Source organism: the organism of the source record quoted next, unplaced genomic scaffold (genome assembly GCF_019419815.1).
Source record: "Pyrus x bretschneideri cultivar Hongxiangsu unplaced genomic scaffold, Pyrus_bretschneideri_v1 Contig4, whole genome shotgun sequence".
NCBI classification, from domain to species: Eukaryota; Viridiplantae; Streptophyta; class Magnoliopsida; order Rosales; family Rosaceae; genus Pyrus; species Pyrus x bretschneideri.
The window spans coordinates 5,046,698-5,070,620 of NW_025999723.1; the positions used below are offsets into that span (position 1 = coordinate 5,046,698).

At 37.6% G+C, this 23,923-nt stretch overlaps 2 protein-coding genes across 2 annotated transcripts; both read right to left on the bottom strand.

Moving 5' to 3' along the window:
- Nucleotides 1-392: 392 nt before the first annotated feature.
- Nucleotides 393-11,011, bottom strand: LOC103958623 (clathrin heavy chain 2). Its single transcript, XM_048565660.1, is given in 31 exon segments — nt 393-911; nt 1,052-1,162; nt 1,273-1,395; nt 1,548-1,733; nt 1,813-1,983; nt 2,122-2,184; nt 2,186-2,608; nt 2,739-3,741; nt 3,833-4,111; nt 4,205-4,245; nt 4,247-4,342; nt 4,431-4,683; nt 4,778-4,890; nt 4,975-5,142; nt 5,232-5,366; nt 5,443-5,526; nt 5,648-5,734; nt 6,001-6,060; nt 6,164-6,280; nt 6,367-6,564; nt 7,076-7,192; nt 7,464-7,529; nt 7,626-7,853; nt 7,931-8,010; nt 8,513-8,621; nt 8,751-8,849; nt 9,290-9,417; nt 9,572-9,650; nt 9,784-9,872; nt 10,212-10,416; nt 10,749-11,011. Coding segments are annotated over 31 exon segments (5,118 nt in total). The 5' UTR covers nt 10,794-11,011; the 3' UTR covers nt 393-749.
- A 4,723-nt stretch (nt 11,012-15,734) lies between these two features.
- Nucleotides 15,735-17,772, bottom strand: LOC103958622 (probable protein phosphatase 2C 25). Its single transcript, XM_009370909.3, has 4 exons — nt 17,223-17,772; nt 16,608-16,946; nt 16,313-16,492; nt 15,735-16,210 (listed from the first exon to the last, which is right to left on the bottom strand). Exons 1-4 carry the CDS (start codon nt 17,661-17,663, stop codon nt 16,046-16,048), a joined length of 1,125 nt encoding a protein of 374 aa, XP_009369184.2. The 5' UTR covers nt 17,664-17,772; the 3' UTR covers nt 15,735-16,045.
- Nucleotides 17,773-23,923: the final 6,151 nt, after the last annotated feature.

Below are 23,923 nucleotides of genomic sequence, written 5' to 3' on the forward strand. Positions count from 1 at the left end.
CCAAGTCCCTGAAAATTTTGCTCCAAATGTTAAAACTCAAATTTGAGTTGTTCCGTAAGTTTCGAATTTTAGACTCAAATTTTAGGTGTTGAGCACTTACATAGCGACGTGAATTTAACTCCGTCAATGACTAATCTAACGTCTAATCAAAAAATATCTATCGTTTGACAAAAAAAAATACCCGTAAACACACCCAAACAAAATGGATTGCCAACTTGTACCGTCGGATTACTACGAATCAGCAAATTCTACCACCGGAGTTGATACTTCGGTCCATGACATACAAAAGACCGATTCAGAAATCGTTCAAAAAAGCCGCACTTCCACCGGAAAACAGATCGTTCGAACAAATACACACCAAGAAAAATTGGAACAAAAGCACAATATCAAAATGATCAGTGTACTGTTTTGTATTATACTCGGACTCGGGCAGGTTCGAAAAACCAGAACAAATAATACAGAGGAGAAAATTCTGAGCTCGCCCTCGACCACCAGCCAAAACAAAAATGCCTCTGCTACAAAAGAATATTACAAGACAACAGAACATATCCACACAACCTATGACACAATTATTTAAGCTGCAACCTTTTCAACCCATAATAAAACAACAGAAGAACAAAATAAAACGATGTGACGGCTCGTGAACCTCATAAAATTACACTAAATGGTAAGTTCTATCAAATAGGTTGCCCTACTGACTAAAACACCAAAATCAAACATCGAACTCCGAAGGGATAGTTCAACATGCCTCAGTAGCTGCTGCCCATTGGTGGCATGCCATAAGGCGGCATGCCCATTGGTGGCATTCCTCCCATAGGTGGCGGTGGAGCATACCCTCCTCCCATACCCCCGCTCATACCAGGAATTGGTGGTGCAGGCAAAGCAAGAGGCAGCAACTGAGCATACATGTTCTGCAAAGCAAGTTAACTCAATAAGTCATTATGCAAAATGACGTTTAAGAAGAGAACAAACCGTAAATTGGGAATGCGGGGATTGACGTGATTAGAACCAGAAGGCATGCAAATTTATAAGATGATTTCAAAGTGTTTACCTGCTGTGCAATTACTTCTTTATCTTCTTGTTCTTTAGCCTTGATCTCCTTTTGCGCTTCAATTTTGTCTTTAACCAGTTCATCAACTTTGCCAGTGTATTCACGGATAAACTGTAAAACGAAGGTTACATAAGGTTCTCAACAAAGTAAGCAAGACTTGATGAAAGAATTCAATAACCCTTTACACGCAAGAATCAGTTAGGACAAGACAAAAAAATTACCTGTAACAGATATGGGAAAGCAAAGTCGATCATGTTGTTCATCCATGCAAGTTCAAGGACAATGTCCGGCCTTATCAAATCGTAACAAACAAAGAGGCACGATGCAAAGCATTCTTTCTTTCCCTGCAATTTGAGGAAGAAAATTCATGAATTATCAGAAATGTCAGCAGGCCGGGCACAACAGTAAAGAGAATGCAATCATAAAATAGAGAATGCATTCACATTGTAAAATCATTAATTCATGAAAAAATGGAGTCTTATAAAGAGTTCCATACCTGTTCAATGAAGTAAACAAGCAACTCCTCGGCCAGTTCACGGTCACCAGATTGTGAGGCTGTCTCCATGGCATCTTTGTAAAGTTTGTCTTTCTTTGACAATCCAATGGACTGCTTCCACCTTCCAGCTTTCTTGTAAATATACGCAGCAACCCGTCTCATTTCCAGAAGCTCATGTTTCTCAATCTGACCAAACAAACAATATAAGGATCTTGCACATGAACACCTTAAACAGAGAACAGACTAGAAATAGAATGCATTTTACCTTTTGAGCGAGGCCTATTTGGTCAAAGCTATCGTGCAAATCAATTGATTCGCGCAATCTTTCATAGTCTTCCTCCTCAACATAAATCTCATTCAAAGCCTCGTTCACAGCAGAGACATTGTTGCTCTGAACTGCAACCATGTATGGCTTCACAAGAAGCAGGTGACCAGCCTACAATTTTCAAGCACAGAAGAATGTAAACATAAAAGCCTATGGAGATAAAATCTAAACTTCCAATGCTTTTTTGTTGGATGGGAGGGCACCAAGTATCTAAGAATCCCGTAAATAAATACATGCACATTCAATTACCTTCCGCATGATGTCAACAACACGTGTGTGATCTACACGAAGCGCGAGCACATTTAGAAGATCAGTTAATGAGATCCGGGTGCTCTTTCAAGTAGAAGTGCACAGCCTTGTAATATAGCTCCACGTTGGCAACTTTAACTGCCACATCTTTGAACTGCATGTGATCCCAGGCTTCAGGGGAGTGATTCATGATGGTAGTTGCAGCATTATCAAACTCATCATATTGAATATACAGATAGGTCAGCTCCTTCCAATGTTGCTGCTCATCACATGCTCTTATAAGCTTGGGGATATTTAGACGATTTGCGAACAATTTGATGTGCTCCATAAGTTTCTCTGGACGATATCTAGCATACAGAACCCCCAACTCAGTAAAGATTCCCATGTGAGCACGTTCTAACCCAAGACCACTCTCCATTAGAGATATAAGCTCATTGAAGCATCCTCTATTCTGGTAGTATTCACTGACCTCTTCCAAGTCATCCACCTATAAAATTCAAATCAACACATAGAATTAGTGAAAACTGTATAAATATGACCAAACCTAGAGTAAAAATTCACCTTAGAAGTATACGAGACATAACAGATGAGAAAGAAAAAAAAAAAAAAAAAAAAACCTGTATAATAATGTTGAGACCACAAATCTGAGCTAAGCGGAACTCCTCAGCATCAACACAAGCAAAGCAAACCTCCTTCCATGTCTTTGAACTGTTAGCTTTTCGTGCTGCATCAACAGCACCTTGAAATTGTTTGAGCTTCACAAGTGTGACAGCCAACTTGGCCCAGTTAGATATGAAGGCATATATTATCTTTGCAGCTTCATAGAGAGCCTCGTCATATAGGCGATCACCAACATTTTGGAGATTAGCGACATTTGGCATAAGAATAAATTCTTCGATGTCAGCAAGCCTATCAATCTTTGCATATGCATAAATGAGCTCACTGTCCACCTTGGGCTCTCTGACCTTTTGCCTAACCATTAGAAGGTACTTCACCAAGTCATGGTACACATCTGCATCCTCAGAAGCACGAATAACATCCAAGAATTGGGTGGCATCATCCGCACGGATAAATGATTCAATAGCATCGCTCACTAGACCCTCCCGAAGTTGAGCCTTTGCAACCTGGCTCCAAACAGCATCTTCCTCCACACGGAAGGCAAACTCCACAGCCCTATCAATGCTTCGGATGTTATCCAACAAGACATTAACAGCTTGTACATTCAAGTTAAACTTCTTGAAGATTGCAAACGCTTCCTCATACAATTGGGCTTCCACAGCTACTTCCCCAACTGCAGGTCCATCAAAATTATCTAGCCTATTAATATAATCCATAACTCTAGACGGATCTGCCTTGATGGCTGTCAAAATTAGCAGGTTTTGCAGATTAAAGTTTCCACTGAAGGCAGAGTTTTGAAGCACAATCTTTTCAAGAAGCTCAATTAATTCGTGAGGCAAATCAGCAGTCATGAAAGCCTTAACAGCCGCAGAAACTTGTTCTGGGCTCTTGCTCTCGGGCAAGGCAGTAGAAACAACTTGATCAATAAGCTGTCTTCTGTACTCATTCTCAGGATCAAGAACTTTCCCCCAAAGATCTTCATCCATCCTCTCAACCACATACCTAGTAACAAAGAATTAGTCAGTAAACCTCCAGGTACTTAAATGAGATGAAATTTGAACAAAGAATTAGTCATAAGATACTAATCACCAACCTTGCTTGCAATTTAAACAATGAGTTCTTATTTGTGACATTAATAAGTTCATCGTCACATTGTCCACGGCGGTAAGCAACAACAGCTAGGGTAGGATCACGTTTCTCACAATATTTACCAACAACACGTGAATCATAATATGGGTTTGTGGTAAGGAAGTGCTCTGGATTATTGCCACTATCAATGATGATTTTACCCAAAGCATTGTGCACATGTACATCTTGGCTTCCCTCACTCACAAGATGCTCCAAGAACTGTGTGAGTAAACGAAGGCGATTCCTAGAGAGAGGGAAAAGAATAAGAAAATTAAGTGAGACAAAAAAGATGATGGAAGGGTAAAAATTAGGATTGGGTGGCATTATGAATACGTACCTCTTCTCACATTCCTCCACAAGGGGCTCCACTGGAAGCAACTGAACGAACAGAAAGAATCAAGCCTTTGATAAAATCTTCAGGGCACTCATCATCTAGCAACTGTCCCACAACTAATGGAGCATTCCCAGGGTTCACCTACACAATGAGCCAGCAAAATTTTCAATGATGGAACCCAAAAGAGAATTCAGAGTGTCGAAAGAAGGCTCAAAGCCTCAAATAGTACCTTCTGAACGTAACCTTCAATGTAACGAAGCATATTGTTCGTGTACAAGTAGTGGGTGAGATCTGGAACAAATCCAAAACGATCACAAACATTAATTAATGGACGTGCATCGGGGAGCTTAGCTTCCATTAAGAAGTTCTTTGTCTTCTCAGCGTCATAGAAGTTTGATTCTCTTGTAACTCGCTCCACCTCCTTGATTTGTCCAGTTTTAGCAGCTGCCTCAATGTACTTGAAGTGGATATCAGGATCCTCACTGTATCACATTTTAAAGTTATATAAAAATCAAGAATAAACTGGAGGAGATATCCAAACACAAGAAAATAAAGAAAACTTCTTCAACAGATTACCTTGAGCTCAAAAACGAACCAAGGAAGAAGTACAACCCTTCATATGACTTGAACTGTTCAAAGAGCTTCATGCATTGATCAACACCCAACTGCTCAGAATATTCCTTAGCAACCTGCGCAGGTATTACTAATTGTTTCAGCTAATGCTCCAGGCATGGTTTCAACATCACGGTAGCAAAAAGCAAAAAAAGGTGTACCTGCACAATGATCTGAAGGTTTCCTCTTAAGTTGACCAATAAAAGATCTTTCATGCACTCCAACGCCCATTCTTTTGACAGAGTGCCAAAAAACTCCACAAGTGACTGTGGCTCTATCGCATGTGTATTCACTATGACACGTTTAATATCAGGCAACTCTGAGTAATGCTGCAACAGAAGCAAAATGTTTAGCACAAATGTTACTATTAGAAATACAGAGGACAATTAAAAGAAAAGGAATTTGCAACACATCTTACTTGCAAAGCTCGCACATAAAGACCAGCTTTTTCGCATAGCTGGGCAATACGAGGACGGTCATAATGACTGAACATTCCATTGGCTAAAATAGCATCGGCCACATTAGGAAAAGTCACTAAATTGATCTCAAGGACCTGCGTGGATGAAAAATGTCAACCAGCTGAAATAGGAATGTACAGTTCATTTATAAGTAGTTTTAATGATAGAAACCTTTGTTTGCAGGAATGCATGCTCTGGAAGATTTGGCTTTAAAACATCCAATAGAAAGGCGGTTGCCTCACGAATAAGGTTCCTCTAAAATAAACAAAGAGAACCAAGAAGCATGTGAGCCGTATTTTTTATTAAATAATATCCATAACTACTAAGGTGAGCACAGCATAACGTAAAAAGCTAGTACTAAAGAAAGTAAACACACCTGAAGGAAGAGATCTGTTATAGTGTTGTAATCAACTGGACAACCACCTTCCATTTGAGACATCATTAATGCAAAATTAACAGCACCCTACATTAAAAACCACATTTTAACCTGGTTTAGTTTAAATTTATACAACGTTGTAAACAAGTTTCAATTCCATCTATATACAATTGCAAACCAAATGTACGCAGTACATCAAACTGCAGGGGGGTACTAACTGAAAAAATACAAATGGAAGTATTTTGTATTCGATGGGACATTCACCAAAAAAGGATCAATGCGTGATCTATTTATGCTTTCAGCTTTCAAGAACTAAATAGAAAATATAAGCTTTCGGAGTATTATATGAATACCTGAGGATCTGCTCGAAGAATTGTTTGCAAAAGGAACAGGTAGTCAGGTGTGTAGCCAACCTAAAGCAACAAAGACAATGGCAATGCTCAGACACCAAACAACCATTTAACAAATATAAAAACAAACATTTAGAAAACCAATTACTACGCAATAATTCCTCACCTGCTTTGAGTAGATCAGTATTTTGTCAAACTCCCTTCGCTCAGCAAAAGCTGCAACAACTTTGGGTGTTGCTCTGGCTTTAATATATATTTTCAAAGCCAGATCATTATCCACAGTCTACAAGAAAAAAAAAATCAGAGAGATTAATATAAAAAATGTAAATAACTGAAAATCGACATTTAAATTCAAATCGCAAAGCCAACCTTCACAAGATCTCCCAGTTCCTCACTGCATTCGAGTTTGTCCTCGGCCAACCAGTTCTCCAAAAGGTTCTTCTTATTCTGGTTCACCACAAGACGTGACAATTCCAATGATTCAAATGCGTTGAGCTTCCCTCTTGTCAAGAGTGTCCCAAAGTACTGCAACAAAGGTGGTGTTTGCCCAGCTTGGACAGGAACACTCTGCAACACATCAGAAAACAAAAATCATTAGCAGAGTGCAAGAATTGTAACTCTCACCCTCTCAAACAAATGAACATACAATCTAAACCTATCAAGCACAATATGTCTTTTGACCAAGTATGCTGTATCTCAGTTTAGTCCGCTAGATTACCATTTAGTATATATTCATTTCTCTCCGGTTCTGACACAGATGCAGCCAATTAAATTCATTTAATTCTCCTAACCTCTACAAAGCATCAATAACATTGGTCATAAATGTTCTACTACCAGAAAAATGCTATATGTACTTCGTATCCGATCTAGCCAATTAGAGAACACTCAGATATATCAAACACCCAAGAACAAGAACTACCAGAACACATCAAACTGCATACCAGAAGCTTGATACAAATAGAATTGAAAACAAAAATATTAGATACATGTGAAACACATTCAGGACAAAATCATGGAAGAGAGAACTATTGCTTAAAGAAAGAAACATGTACAAATAATACAGAAGCAAAATGGAAACCTGAAATTTAGCAACAGTATCAGGTGTGCGGAGAATTCCTTGTGGGGACTCCGCAGCAAGCTCAGCAGCTTCTTTGTACTTCGTTTGGGCAAACAGTTCTTGAAAACGCTGGACAACCTGTAAAAATCATGTAGGAACATCAGAAATTAAAGTAGAGAGGATTACACCTTATCAAATCATGGCATAACAAATGAGATAGCCAAGTACAACCCAGCCAACAATCAACAATAATCGTTCGCCATATAGATTAAGGCCTTCTCTAGCCTCACCTCCCTATCTCAAAGCGTTATTAACTTGTCCAAACGTTAACTATGCTTACTTAAATACCGCCCCTGTAGAAAATCTAGTACTATTCAAGCATAAATTGAATTTTAAAAGAATATCTTACCAGATTCTCAGCACCTGGAAGATTTCCTCTTTTAGCCAGATTGACAGCAAGCTCCAAATTGTTTAGCTGCAAATGCAAACAAGATAACATTTTTAAGAACAACTTGCTACCTTCAATACCATAGCACCACAGCAAGAAAGAAGAAAAACATTTCAAACATACCTGGCCGCTGACAAAAGGCACAATTGTTTGCTCATTAATTGTAGCCAACAACACCTGGCCCCGCCTATTAACCGCATAAAACCCTCCAACAGATGAAGCCTCCGTTGTCAAGAAAATTGGATCCGGACTAATTCTATTTCTGTAAACGGCACTAGCTGTCTCTAAATCATACACAAATAGTAGCCCAAGCTTTGTAATTACATAAATCAAGCTGTACTTGTGAGACATCTGCCAGATAAACAAATCCATATTAATATATGTACAGTATACACGATTAGTTAAAAAACACTGGCGTAATTCAGTACCTGCATGGCGACTGGGAAATCATCATTAAAATCTGGAGGAAAGAAAAGATCGGCTTGTTTCTTCGTAAAAGATGGTTTCCCTGCAATATGATCAAACTCACAGTTAATTCCATTAACTTGAAAACAACCAAAATAAACACAAAACAATATATATTCAATATCTTCCCAAAATTTGCTATTAACTGAAAATGCCAACCGTGTACAAACTTAGTAAGTTAATATCACATAAAATTTAACCTATACAAGTTTTTAATCTAGTTTATGAGCTAATAATATTAAACTTATTCCAATAGATATTCCCAGCAGATGTCACCAATATTCATACAGCCAACCCCACTTGATGGATAAGGCTTTGTTGTTGTTGTGTTGTTGTAGATGTCACCAATATCTCCATGGTTAATTAGTTTTAATGATAAAAGAAATACCCTATCCAAGAAACCATAATCAGCACTTACAGAATTAATGGAGAGGAGATTTTGTGTAAGGGAACAAAAAATCATGTGTCTAATAAACAGAACCCGGCAGCCAATTCATTTCATGAATGAACATATGACTTTAATTTAATATAATCCTAATATCAACCTGGCTGGGCACCGAGCTCAATAACATGCAACTTTGATGTAATCTGTCCAGCATTGAGGGTCTTAGTGGCAAAAGAAATAAGAGTTGAAGAATTCTCATTCCCTGGGACCTGGGCAAAATAGACACACCAGGTCAACAATATTCAAAGATGCATATATGTTTGTGTATTAACAGATTGTAAATAGTGAGAGGGTGCAGGAAATTAAAAATAGTAGGAAAAAGGGTGAAACTTGCATACCTTGTATTGGGCAAATGATGCAGCATGTGCTTCAAGAGCTTGACTGCGCTGCTGATCCACGGAGAAGAGTTGCAAATTTCCTTTCACCAATTGTGGCCTCTAGAAAAACAAGATTAACAATGAGAAGCAGTACAGTAGAGAAGTGGCTTTAAAAGAGAGGGGCTGTAATTTCTGAAAAATTGTGAACTTTATCAACAAAAAAGAGAAGGAAAACAGAACTAGTACAGCAGCAGAGTTGTTTCACAATATCAATCATTGGGAACTATAGTTCCCACAATAGTTTATGAGGATATATTGAATGTATTAAGAATAGAAGTACAAATTTAAATATAAATAAAGACTGAAATTTAGAGGGCTGGCCCACAAACACTCAATGGGTAAGATTCAAGAAAATGGGATTCGCTTATGGGAACTCAAACAGGGTAGCTAAAGATCCCAACAGTTCTACAATTTCTAACAATTTTCCCCGGCTGAGAAAAAGAATAATGGTGGACACAAGAAATAATGCTGGACAGGCATAAATAGACATAATAACACACCTCTGGTGCACCAGGAGCAATTCCAATCAAAACCAACCACTTCTCGGAAGGATCACAGCGGTAATTTATAATCTGATTGTTAGCCAGATTAGCTGTTCGCTCAAACACCTTTACAGGTTCAGATTCACCTACAAGGAGATGCAGCGAGGAACAAGCAAATAAACACCAAAAGTTTAACACAACAAACAAGTTGATACCATTAATCTGTAATGTTTCCATGCAACAAAAGCCAGAAGAAGTTTGATTGTATAATACTCAAATAACTTATTTAAGGCATCTTACCTTCAATTGACCAGTGGTATACTGTAGTCTGAGTGACTAAACCCAACATCTTTGGGGTTATCCACTTCCAGAAAACAATCTACAAAAGAAACAATGGGGAAAGGTAAGCTAGACTGTTTAAAACCTCACAGAAAACGAGACCCGGGTATTCCTATGCAATATACAAGAGATGCCCAAAAACACACTAATTAGTAAACAAATGAAGTGAGTACCTGCTCCGGCATAAGATGTGATTTCAGTTTTGCTTTCATCTCGATGTTAAATATTTGAAGATGATCCTGAGTAGTACCTTGGACTCCAGCTTCAAGTGGATATGACAACACATGATCAATAAGAATTAAAAAAAAAATTGTGGTTTGTAAAGAAAGGTAAGACGCCGGTAAGTAAGATCCAGTCGATAAATAAAGTTAAAACTTAGATTGTATATGATAGTAACTACTGATTCAATTAGTCTATGACGAAACTTGCTGCATACTAATTAAGTAATCTGAGGTTCAAAAAGTTGGTGCAATAGCAGCACACATGCATGATACATTCAGATCAAGAGCAGAACACTAAACCAGACCACCTTTCAAAAGTGACGACACGTATATGCAAAAAAAAGGTATTCCAGCAATGCAAACAAGTAGTTATAACCTACCTTTCAAGGCAAGAATTTTGGAATTCGGATTCATAAGTGCAGAGTCCGCGGTGATAGGCCTCCTCAGAGGTTGCATCGGCATACTCATATCGATAATAACAATACTGTTCTGAGGCGAAGTCTCCCGAACGCATATGTACTTATCGGATTCCATAGTAACATGTGTAAACGTTATGAATTGCGGATTAATCCCAACGCTCGGAAGCTGCAATCAGGTCAGTTCATACAAACTCATCAATCACTTATCGTACAAACTCATCAATTACTTTATATTTCTTGTCAAAACCTCTGTGAACAGTTAATCGTGTGCTAAACTCAGTAGTTCTAAGTAACACAACTTCTCAGATCTGATCAGAAACCGAAAATTCCAGAAACTTTCAGATCTATCTGAAGCTTAACACAAAACTAAGTAGCAAAAACGAAGTAAAAATCACAAATCGAGCGAAGTCATTGACCAAAAAGAAACTAATTCAGCTAAAAAGCAAGTGTAAATTTCAATTGAGTTAAGAAGCATTCGAATCGGAAGCTAAAACAGACCGTTAGGGCCTCCTTCATGGTGATCGGAGCGTTCGCGGCCGCCATGGCTGCGGAGCAGATCGACGGCTCGGAATCGGCGGCTTGGATCTACGGATGCGATGCAGCCGTGAAGTGTGAGTCCACCGCGGAGAGAGCGAGAGAGAGAGCGTTCGAACCCGGAGAGGGATTCGAATCGCTGAGAGAGATCTAGCAGCACCGAAACCCTTGGACCCGCGAAAGCGAACAAAGGGAGAGAGATCTGAGGAGAAAGGGGGTTAGAACGCAGGTCTGATTTTTTTTTTTTAGGGGATTTTATGAAATGGAATTTTATTCCAGTGAAAAATATAAACGAGGCGCAGAGATCTCATCTCACCCAGGCCACTTCGAGAGCTAAAATATTAAATAAATTAAATATTTTAAAATATTCGGATGAGGAGGAGAAAAAATTTAAAATAATTACGTGTTAAAAATGTTCTGTCGTGCGCTTTACTCGTTGGTTGAATTTCTTCATGCAAAAGTGGTTGTGGATAGTCGCCGGGTCATTAGATGCGGGTCCGGATTTAACCCGACCTTTTTCAACGACTGTTCACATGGTAACATGTAGTAAGCATGATATCTATATATATATAGGAAAGTATTTCGAGAATACATTTTTTTTTAATAGAGTTTTTATCACAAATAGTCTCTGAAATTGAACAACATCATAAATATGATTCTTAAAATTGAAAATTAATTAATATAGTCTCTAAAAATAGTGTCGCAAATCAATGTGATCCTTCCGTCACAATTATGTTAAAGATTTCGTTAAGTGCTAATGTGGCATATAAATGGGTTCCATGAGTTTTTTTTTTCTGCATATAAATGGGTTCCATAAGTTTTTTTTCTCATAAATGGTCCTTAAAATTGACCCACAATATCTAAATGTCCCCGAAATTGACATACGATATCAAAATGATTCCTGAAATTGAAAATCGATTAATGTAGTGCCGCAAGTAAATGCCCCAAATCTTCGAAGTAGGTCCTACTATAAGAAAAAAAATTCATTGTCAAACGGTATTTAGACAATTTTTTTAATTAATTATTAAACTCACATCAGCACATAACAAAAAAATTTACAAAATTGTAGCAGAATGATCATATTGATTTGTGACACCTATTTTCAAGGACTATATTAACCGATTTTCAATTTTAGAGGCCATCTTGATGCTGTGGGTCAATTTCAAGGACCATCTTGATCGTGTGGATCAATTTCAGGGACCATTTGTGATAAAAACTCATAAATCTTGTGGAGCTCATTTATGTGTCACATAAGCACTTAACAGAATTATAACGGAATGACCACATTGATTTGAAACATCTATTTTCACTTTTCATGGATTACATTGATTAATTTTCAATTTCAATGGTCATCTTGATAGTGAATGTCAATTTCAGAGACTATTTATGATAAAAACCCTTTTTAATATTAAGTTTTCTTTTACGCAGAGGTAAAATTTAGGTTTACTCATTTAATTAACCTTTTTTTTCTTTTGATACAAATGAAATTAACGAGGAGGATTTAAATTCAGAATCTCGAATCAATGATTTCGTATTTGATTACTAGTGAGGAGGATCCAAACTCGAAATCTTGAGTTCTTGGTTCGTATCTGATTCTTATAAGCACGTCCTTGTTTAAAATATAAGTTTTTGGAAGTTTACCGGTAACCTATTAACATGTCATCTTTTTGGCTAAGCAGACCATAATTATTCATTTGTAAGTTATAACACAGGTTTTCTTTTTCTCTTAATGCCGAGTTATGGGCCTATTATAGCACAAGGTGTGTTCAAATTCCAATTTATTTTAAAGTCAGAGCAGGTCTGACAAGCCCAAGAACCTTTGACAAAAAATGTATAAGCCCAAGAAAAACTTAGCCCATTTAATTCTTGTGAATGATTTCCACACTCCGCTTTTTTATTTTTGGCAGTTTTTCAGCCGTTAGGTTAATTAGGTTGAATAATTAAGAAGATAATCAATGACAAACGATAGTTTTAATGGATTAAATTGTTGGTTGTTAGAGAAAAAGACAATAGGGATCAAAACTACACTAGGGTACAAAAGCATTATTGCTTTCCGCCCGAACAAGTGACACTTCACATTACTTCTAAAAGCAAAAAGTAACTTGTTCAAAGTCTTTAGACCTAAATATAAACAATTCCATTACCATTTCTTACAAATAAACCTCAAAATGAAACTACAAAAGTTCAAAAACCCAAAAGAAAGGTATAAAGTATGTAATGTACACAATGTTATCAAAATAGCTACGAAAACATCTAATGCCTTCCGAAATGAACCAAAATCTTTTATGGCCCTTCAAAAACATCCAGAACATGTCAACTTCTTACCCTAAGCTGATCTAAAAGGGAAGGGAAAAGGGTGAGCTACAAAACTCACCCTTTACCTATGACTTTGCTTGTCAAAAGATGGCAGCTTACTTCAAGTGATGGTTTACTTTAAGCAAAATGGCAGCTTAACTTTATAGATAGGATATAACTTAAACACTGTTCCAAAAAGCCTAGGCGCTAGGCAGTTGCCAACCGTCATGATTAATGTCTAGGTGTTTGAAAATTAAGAAAAGACGCCTAGATTTGCCGAGGCACCCGCATAAACCGTCTAGCCCACCCATAGCCTAGGCACTTGCCTAGATTGTGACTCACTTAGACAGAAAACAGATAACTTTCATTTTGCATTTTATTTTTTTCAATAAATTGTACGAGACTTGTTGAATACTTAAATGAACACACATTATATACTTATTCTCTGTATTTTCATTATGTTTCAATATTTCATAATATGTCATTCTATTTGGTAGTTTATGATGAAATTATATATATTTTAAGTATAAACAGACATTTATTTACATGAAATATAATAGATTTACTTAAATCCACCTAGGTCCCAGCCAACCGTCGAACTAGCGTCCAAGGTTCTAAAAAACACTAGGCGCTAGTTGGGCAGCTGGCAGGGGCCTAGCGCCTAGGCGGCTAGGTGGGCGCCTAGGCTGCCTAGGCGGATTTATGTATATTTATTATATATATTATAAAATATAAGTATATTTGTAAAAATTTTAGGACTTGTTATGTTAGTTTTATAACATCTACTCAACCCACATAATTTTATTATTATTGGGCTTTGTTTCTTTTGTTGATCAAGATTGGGCCTTACTTTTCATTTAATAAACAACCTTATTTCTTTATATAAAAATAAATTTCTTATTCCTTAGTAACATGGATGTGGCAAATAGTCATATCTTTCTTTCCACAACTATCTTCCCACTTTAATTTCCAATCTGATCTTAAAACACAAAATCCCATAAATCTCTCTCTCTCTCTCTCTCTCTCTCTATCTCTTATTTCCAGCCATATCTTTCTTTCCACAACTATCTTCCCACTTTAATTTCCTATCTAATCTTGAAACACAAAATCCCAAAAATCTCTCTTTCTCTCTTATTTCCTATCAGCCCGTGAAACACAAAATCCCAAAAATCTCTCTCTTTCCCTCCCTCTCTCTCTTTCTTTTTCCAGAAACCTCTAGCAAAGCAACCATGGCTATCTCTCTCTCTCGTTCTTTCTCCAGAAACCTCTAGCAAAGCAACCATGGCTATATTCAAATGCGGACGCAGATGGGAGTGTCGATGCAGATGCAGAAGTTAAAGTTGCATATTCGATGAAAGTTCGGGACTGCAATAGTTGCAGAGCCTTCAATGCTGGCAAGAATTTCAAACCGCCTTGAGCACCGCCTAAAGCGCCTAGGCGGCCGCCAAAATACCCATCGAGTTTTGTAATGATTCCCCCCAAATCGGATTGGGAGACCACCGCCAAACGCCTAGGCGCCGCCTAGGGCGATTTCTAGAACACTAATAGCGCCTAGCGCCTAGCGTCTTTTAGAACCTTGAACTTAAAGCGTCTTTTAGAACCTTAAACTTAAAGTGCCAAAATCTATCAGGTTTCCCCCAAAAAATTTGGCAAATTACAGTAAGACCTCGAAAAAGCTAAGCTGTTACAGTTACGAGTAAATTGTAGCAATGGTCCCTCAACTTTAATCAAATTGGAGCAATGATCCCTCAACTAAAAATCCATTACCATTGGTCCCTCAACTTATCAAAATGTGTAGCTATAGTCTTTTTCATCAATTTTGTCAAAATAAGTTATGTTGGAATGACCATTTATACAATTAGGGTCTCTCAACTCCTCAAAGTGTGTAATTATGGTCATTTTCGTCAACTATGTCAAAATTTTTGTCAAAATGAGTTATGTTGAAATGACCATTGCTATAATTGGGTTAAAGTTAAGGAACCATTTCTCTGGTTGAATTAAAGTTGAGGGACCAAATGGTAATGAATTTTTAGTTGAGGGACCATAGTTGCACGTATTGATGAGTTGAGGGATCAATAGTAATAGATTTTTAATTGAGGGATCATTGCTCCAATTGAGTTGAAGTTAAAAGACCATATCTACAATTTACTCTTACAGTTATCAAGTTCGAATTTCATTTCTCATTGACAGAAAAAAGATAAAAGCCGGTACAACAGTGGATAAAAAAGTTTGGCATGTCCTGATGTCCACTAACACAGTCACAAATCACTTGTTTAGTGCATGTTCTAAATTTTCTAATGCGAAAGCGAAGTGCAAATAGACTGGTGGTGACTACGTCCGAATTCACACACATAATATTATTTTTATTAAATTTCAACACTAAAACAAGTGCATGCTACGCTTGCAGGCCGCAGCTGCCAAACGGGACCGTGACCTGGTCCAACACGTGCTCTAGAAGTTGACTTAAACAAGACAAAGCCGAAACACATTACCATAAGGTGGAGCTTCTTCAACGTATTCAGGCGGACCACTACAGGATAATTACTGTTATACTCAAATTACAACGTGTTGAATTAAGCATAACGTTAAGACCATAAACTGACAAATCATGAATAAACGATTGAGCTACTTATGCAGTAAAACAGAAGTAGAAACTGAGCTTAAAGGGTAGGCATTTGATCGTTTATTATAAATTTGGAAAAATTACAATTATCGTAGCGTGTAACGTGCTTCTAGTACCCTCTTCCTACGGCCGAGACAAAATCTCCGGCGAGCATACAAATTTGCATTTACAATTTGATCCTATGATTGTTGTTATTCTGCACCATGGCTTTCCTGCATTCGTTTTCTACCATTGATATAAAAGAACTTACTTTGGTACCAAATCCCAGAAGAATTGTCTTCCTGCCTTCCTTTCTGCAACTTTCTTCAAAAGTTTACTTGCAGTGCAAGAAAAAAATCAATTATCATAAAACGAAACGACCTAATTGGACTATCATCACACTTGTATCATCCATGGAACCTCTCGTTATTGACAGATCAACGAGCTTCTTGCAAGCAGAAAAGAGCTCCGGCTTATCAACACCAACGCATAAAGGGCGAACTATATCTACCGCCTCTTGATTAGTAACCTGGAAAAGGAGATGAAAACTTCGTATTAGATTTTGGTAATTCCGAAGTAATGACTCTAAACGAAGACACGTGAAGCGGAATGAGATTAGTTCTAAAATTACCTTGTCCCAAAGGCCATCAGAAGCTAACATTAAAAACTCGCATTCGGGGTCTATTCTCAAGACTTTAGTCTCTGGTTCTGCTATCACCCATTCTTTAAGCTGTCGATCTCCAATTGATCTCGAAGCAGCAAGAGATCCCTGAATTCTCCAAACACCGTGGCAACAATCTACATAACCACCCTGCAAAACAAAAATTGCAAAAGCCAATCAGCGACAAAGTCCGCGATCTTCCATTTCAATCTTGACGTACGAATATCAAATCCTTGAATCCATACGCACATATTTGAATGCTTACCGTGGTCTCAATCCTTTCCTTTTCATCTATTCTACAAGGATGATGATCGGATGTAAGGGCCTCGGCAACCCCTCCTCGGCTCATAACAGCACGACAGTCACCGGCATTGGACACCACAAGGTTGCCCTTTTGTATCAAGGCAGTCACACAGCATGCGCCACCACCAACATCCTCCTTCAGAAACTCGACATCGGTGGTTAGATAACCATCTTTGACTGCTTCCACGATTTCCTCTTCACTTCCACCCGTCAAACGATCCGCAATGTTTTTAGTCAAGTTCTTGGCTGCAAATTCAGCCGCTTTTGCTCCTCCATGCCCATCAAACACACCAAAGAATGCCTGTAGTCACATAATCTAATCAGAACGAATTCGAACAGCGAATTCAAAAACGTAATTGCAAAATTTCATATCTTTCCCAAAATTTCTAGAAACCCAATTCTTGTTCTTTTGATTTCATCATAAGTTTTCTCAGTTGAAGCTTAACTCCAAATAAAATTGTAAAACAATCTAATCAAAGCTAAATGCTTGAAGTTTCTAGTAAAGATACTAATTTCCATTTGTGAAATTTTCCCGGGAAACAAACAGAAAATTGAGAGCAAAATAATCACAATTTACCTGTCTCGAATCATCGTGAAGATCAACAACAGCAGAGTAACGATCCTCCATTGGACCTCTCCTCCCCCTCTTACAATAAACCGAATACCCATCCTCATCAACCTCCAGCACCTCCACTCTCTCCGCCGCACCCTCACTCGACTCCACCTTAAAATTCACCCAAGGCGCCACCGGAATATCAATCATCATCGGCCTCTTCCTCTTTAGAGCCAAACCCGAAGCCTGCTTCTGGCACTCGCTTATCACCTGCCTCTGAAACCGAGACTCAAAAGCTGGCGTCGTCAAAGCCGGCGACCGCGACGGTGTGGGCGGCGCGCCATGGAGGACCCTAGGCGAAGAACAGGCAGAAGGGGAAGCTAAAGCCGACGACCAGAAAAAATGGGAGGAAATTTGCGACGGCGAGAAAATCGGCGAGTTCGGCAACACCAAAGCGCAAGGCATTTTTTTGCTTTTCTCTGTGTGAATTTCTTCTTTTTTGGGGGGATTTTATCAAATTTTCTCTGTGTTTCTCTGTTGAGTGTTCTTTGTTGTGTGTGATTTGGTCGACAGCGGGAAATGGAGGGGCTCTATATAAAGGGCGAAGTAAGATAAGCGAAACTTTCTTAATATTTAAATTATTATTTTAATTATAATTTAAAAAAATAAAAATACAAAACAAAATCTCGTAAGTAGATTGTGCATGACAAGAGACTAGTATAAAGTGAACCCAAAGCGACGGGGTCGTGATTACCTTATTTGGGAATTGAATTGACTTATGGTGACTTGTTTTGGCTTTTGGATTTAGTCAAAAATGGAGGGAGTGCGTGTAAAGGGTGTGCTTACTGTATCTCTAGAATGTCGAATTCAAATATTACAAGAATAATTAGGTTTGATCTCACATTTTATACCTAAAATTTTGAGGTTTTTCTAGTTCAAGTCTTAGAATTTTTTTTTTTGTCTCAAATTAGTCTTAAATTCTCTCTCAATGAAGTATAGAATTGAACTTATAATGTCGAGTAAAAGATTAAATATTCTTAATCACTTCAGTTACAAGTTCCTCATAATTAACTTTGAACAATTGAACGTGGATTTGATAAGGGCAATAAATCGTTTTTGTTCCAAATACTAGCATATAATATGAGAATTTGTTTGACATTTTCTTAACCCATCTATTTTGACCAAAATGTTTTTCCCCTACTAGTAAGTTGCTACTTATGACTAGGTTGTAAACCATACAAGACCAACCAAATCAAATCGTTTTTTTAAGTTTGGACTTGTTTTCCTTAACCTGTATTAGATTTGACCAACTAGAATTGTTAGTTTTGATCTTAAGAAAATTGGCAGTAGCTGGTTTGGCTGAATTATATGATTTATATGCAAGTGTCTTATTTACGTGATTATTTTTGTGTTTCACTAGTTCTCAAAAATGACTGACCGATCTATAACCCTGATCTCACATTATCCCATCTCCTTCAACACACAAATGGTGATGATTCGAAAAGGCTCCTTTTTGTCATGGTCGATATCATTGTTTGTTTCACCAAAAATAAATCAGCCAAACTAAATTTTACGTATTAGTAATCTTGTTGAGTTTTATAACTAACGTCAATTTTTTCAAATTTAAAATTAAAAAGTTATGGAACAATTGTATAAACAAATAGTCAAAATTAACTACAGTAATAATTTCTTTATTTGCGTTCAAGTTCAAATCTCTCTTCTTATTTTAGAAAATCAAAGATCAAATTGGAATAACCACTACAATGTAGGGATCGAATTTGTAATTAACAAAAGGAGAAAAGGAAAGTCGTGAAATGTTCTCATGGAGTGTGTGGTGGTTATTTTAAGGTCAGTACGCTGTTCAACGGTCAATAAAGCTTACTTGCACCCTGTCAATATTCGGCATCCCATCCTTTTTTCCTTTTTTCCTTTTTTCTCACTTTCATTGCTTTTTTATTACTTTCTTATTAATTTCGGACCCAAAAGAAAAAAGAAAATTCACTTGCACATGGCGGGTTCTTGTTGGTTCCATCGGTGGGTAGAGTTTCACGGAGCTTCTGTGCATCCAGCTTCAAGCTATCTGTTACAGACAAGCTTGCAACTGCGGTCCATAGTCGGTGGCGTGAGCGCGCCAATATTATATCGCATGGGACCAACCTATTAGATTATACTTTATAGGAGAAATCTTAATGGGACTTTCTCATAATGAAACTCTTTATAGATTATATGTTATCTTATAATTTAACTTTATTCATGCCAGTATTATAAAACTTTATATAAAAGCATAAGGTGCCAAAGAATTGCACTTATGAGATAATCTCTTTAACATAAATCGTACTAACATCCTATGAGAAAATTGTTAATTGTAGGACACTCTTATGTTTAAGGGAGAATTTTGTATCGATGGGTGAGATTTGTTGATAATAATCACGTATTAGAGAAAAAAATGAACTTTATATTTTCTTATTAATGGTTGATTTGGGGTTGTTAAAATTTTTTAAAAGCAACTTCTTAAAAAAAAATGGGGTCTTAGTTGTGTTTGGAAAATGGAAATTATTTATTTATTTATTTTCAAAATCACGAGTTCAAAACAGTAAAAGGTAAAATCATTTCTACGCATGCTTCTAAAAACACTGTTTTTTATTAAATGCATGTGAACAATACCAATTAATGAAACTAATGTTGTCACATCCCCGCTCGGGCCCTCACCACATCCTGGGCTCGACTCCACCATAGCACGATATTGTTCGTTTTGGGCCCCGACCACGTCCTCATGGTTTTGTTTCTGGAATCTCACACAAGAACTTCCCAATGGGTCACCCATTATGCGAATGCTTTCGCTCAAACTTGCTTAACTTCGGAGTTCCAATGGAACCTAAAGCCAGTAAACTCCCAAAATGCCTCGTGCTAGTTAGAGATGGGAATATACATATAAGGCTTAGAGGATCCACTCCCCTGGACGATGTGGGATCTAACAAACATATTGACAATTCAATCCCCGCCTTTTTATTTTATTTTTTTATAGCGGTTTAATTCTCACATCACAGCTTAAGCAATTTTTAATAAAACCCAGTAATCCCAAACTAGTCGTAAGATTTGTGCTACTATTTATATTGCCAATTTATTTATATATTGGTGGAACTTCAACTTCTGTCATGTCATGGTATCAAAGCTTACTCACGCGTGAAGTCTAACGATCATGTATAGTTCACCACGTCACCCAATTTGTGTTGTCTGCATATGAAGTTTCACCATAAAATCAATTGATAATATGTGTGGAATATGTTAAAGAAGATATCTCAGATTAATTATAATAAATATTATAAATCTGTAAATTAGTTATTTGCTTACTTGTTATGGTTTGTTTTCCTTGATTGTAGGCATTAGTTTAGGATCAGGAATGTATCTGTTTCCTATATATCTTGTAAACCTAGCTTTCGGTGAATACAAGAAAAACCATTCTACTATATTACGTTTCTAAAATGGTACCAGAGTGATCGATCTGGGAAAACCATGACAGGCTCTGGCCTTGTCACCATTCCACCTCATTTACCCGTTGAGACCCCTTCACCTTCTTACCTTCTCCATCACCATCACCTCCGCCTTCCCCTCTTGCTCAATCTCCTGATGCACCACTGTCATCCCGTCGTGGCACACGCCCTACCAAACCCTCATCTTTCTTGCAGGATTTCCACGTCGAGACCTCTCTCCCGTCCCAACCTGCTTCTTCCTCGAATCTAGTTCAGTCCTTAGATACTTCTCACCCTCTATCTCATTACCTATCTTACCATCGCCTTTCTCCCATGCATAAACATTGTGTCACTAATGTCACCACCATCCGAGAGCCTACCATTTTTCTGCAGGCTGTCCACCATCCACAATGGCGTGCTGACATGCAACACGAAATTGCTGCTCTTCAGGCCAACAATACTTGGTATTTCGTTCTATTTCCCCATCACAAAAAATTGATTGGCTGCAAATGGGTTTACAAGGTCAAGCTTAAACCTGATGGGACCATCAAGCTTTACAAAGCCCGGTTGGTTGCCAAGGGCTATAGCCAAATAGAAAGGGTTGACTATCGTGAAACCTTTGCTCTGGTTGCCAAGTTAACCATTGTTCGTGTGCTCCTTAGTGTTGCTGTTGTGCGTTAGTGGCATTTGCACCAACTCGATATCAACAACGTCTTCTTGCATGGTGATCTTGACGAGGAAGTGTACATGCAATTACCTCCTGGCTATGGACGAAAGGAGGAGACTCGTGTATGCAAGCTACACAAATCCTTATGTGGTTTAAAGCAAGCCTTAAGACAATGGTTCATCAAACTTTCCACCGCTCTCAAGGATGCCAGATTTCATCAATCATGGTATGATTATTCCTTGTTTGTCCGAAGTCAACAAGGTAACTTCATTGCTTTGTTGGTATACGTTGATGATGTGATTCTAGTAGGAAACAATCTGCAAGAAATTGAAGCAACGAAGCAGTTTATCTCACAACAATTCAAATTGAAAGACTTAGGCCAACTTAAATATTTCTTGGGGATAGAGGTTGCACGGTCCAAAAATGGCATCACCTTATGCCAACGAAAATATGCATTGGATATATTAGATGACGCGGTATTTTTGGGTGCCAAACCTTCACGATTCCCTGTGGAGCAAAATGTTTCTCTTACACAGGCAGAAGGAGAACTTTTGGTTGATGCTTCATCATACAGGAGACTTGTGGGTAGGCTGATCTACCTGACCATAACAAGGTCAGACTTAGCCTATGATGTGCACATGTTAAGTCAGTTTATGGAAAAGCCTCGACAACCACACCTTGATGCGGTACACAAAGTTCTCAAATACATCAAGACTGCACCGGGACAAGGCATATTTTTGCCATCCAAGGGATCTTTGCAGTTAAGGGCATTTTGTGACGCTGACTGGGCTAGATGCAAAGACACAAGAAGATCGATAACAGGTTACTGTATTCAACTTGGTCAAGCACCGATATCCTGGAAAACAAAGAAGCAAACCACTGTCTCTCTTCCAGTGCAGAAGTCGAGTATCGTTCCATGGCAGCCACATATTGTGAGATCACATGGTTAAAGAACATTTTAAGAGATTTAAAGGTGATTCATTCACAACCAGTCACGTTGTTTTGTGATAACCAAGCAGCCATATACATTGCTTTGAACCCGATATTTCATGAAAGAACAAAGCATATAGAGATTGACTGTCATTTGGTAAGAGAGAAGATTCAAGGAGGACTGATTCGTATGACATACATACGAACAACTGACCAACCAGCAGACATCTTCACCAAGCCGTTGAGTTCTACACAGTTTGAAACATTGCTCAACAAGTTGGGTGTTATTAACATACACTCCAACTTGAGGGGGAGTGTTAAAGAAGATATCTTAGATTAATTATAGTAAATATTGTAAATCTGTAAATTAGTTATTTGCTTACCTGTTATGGTTTGTTTTCCTTGATTGTAGGCATTAGTTTAGGATTAGGAATGTATCTGTTTCCTATATATCTTGTAACCCTAGCTTTCGGTGAATACAAGAAAAATCATTCCACTATATTATGTTTCTAAGAGAATAGCCTAACTGTTTATAAGCACAAATGAACTTATTTATCTAATGTATAGTTTATACTCTAGACACACCTTCTCACGTGCATCAATTTTTTAAAATTTAACACGTAAACAACTCAAATTAAGTAACGTAAATCATTCGTGGTTGTTGATATTCACACACAAAACAATGTAAATCTGATATACTATGAAAAAATTGAAGGCTCCAATTCGTATCTCTCGGTTGGTTTTGAAAAGTGTCTGAGTTGACAATGCCGGACACATCCGTGTAAGGTTTTTTTTCCCTCAAGGCATGTTATTCTCGAGTTCGAAATGTTATGGTTTCTAATTAATAAACAGAATTTCATCCTTGAAATTGTACAAAAGTTAAACGCACACTGTATTAGATTGCTATTAATCGATGTTTAGAAACCAACAAGTGTGTAAATCTTTGAAAATTTGTCCGAAGCTTAAAGTCTATGTATTAATTGCAGCTAATCGATGTTTGCAATGTTAGAAACCAACAAGTGTGTAAAGGCAACCTGGCATCCCCTCTTTCTGATATGATTTTGAAGAGATTTTTAGTGGGAACACGACACGTTAAATTTAATGTCATAATACAATTGATTTATTTTTTTTTCTCAAAATTTATAAGTAATTATATTATGACACTTAATATACTGGACCGTATTATTGGCATTAAGAAAAATTTCTCATGATTTTGCATGTGTCTGCAAAAGATCGTCCTATAATGTTAAGGTTTTTGCGGAGATGCTGTATGCAAAATACACCTCATTACAATGGGGTGTGAGAATGCGACTTGGTCTTGGACTCATGATAAATATAAACCATTTGGATTGCTATCTTAAATAGGGAATTGTTATTGACACTTCAAAAATCTCATTTTGAATTCCAAATTTTCTATAATTAAAAAAAAAAAAAACTATTTGTGAGGAGTGTAGAATGAAATTTTTAGAGTGCTAATAACAATTATGTCATATCCCAGCCCGGGCCCTCACCACATCCTAGCCCAAAGCCAGTGAGCTTCCAAAATGCCTTGTGATGAGAATATACATATAAGGCTTATAAGATTCACTCCCCTGGACGATGTTAGATGTTACAAATTCTCTTAAAAATATGGTAAAAATAAGTTGACGTTATTGATA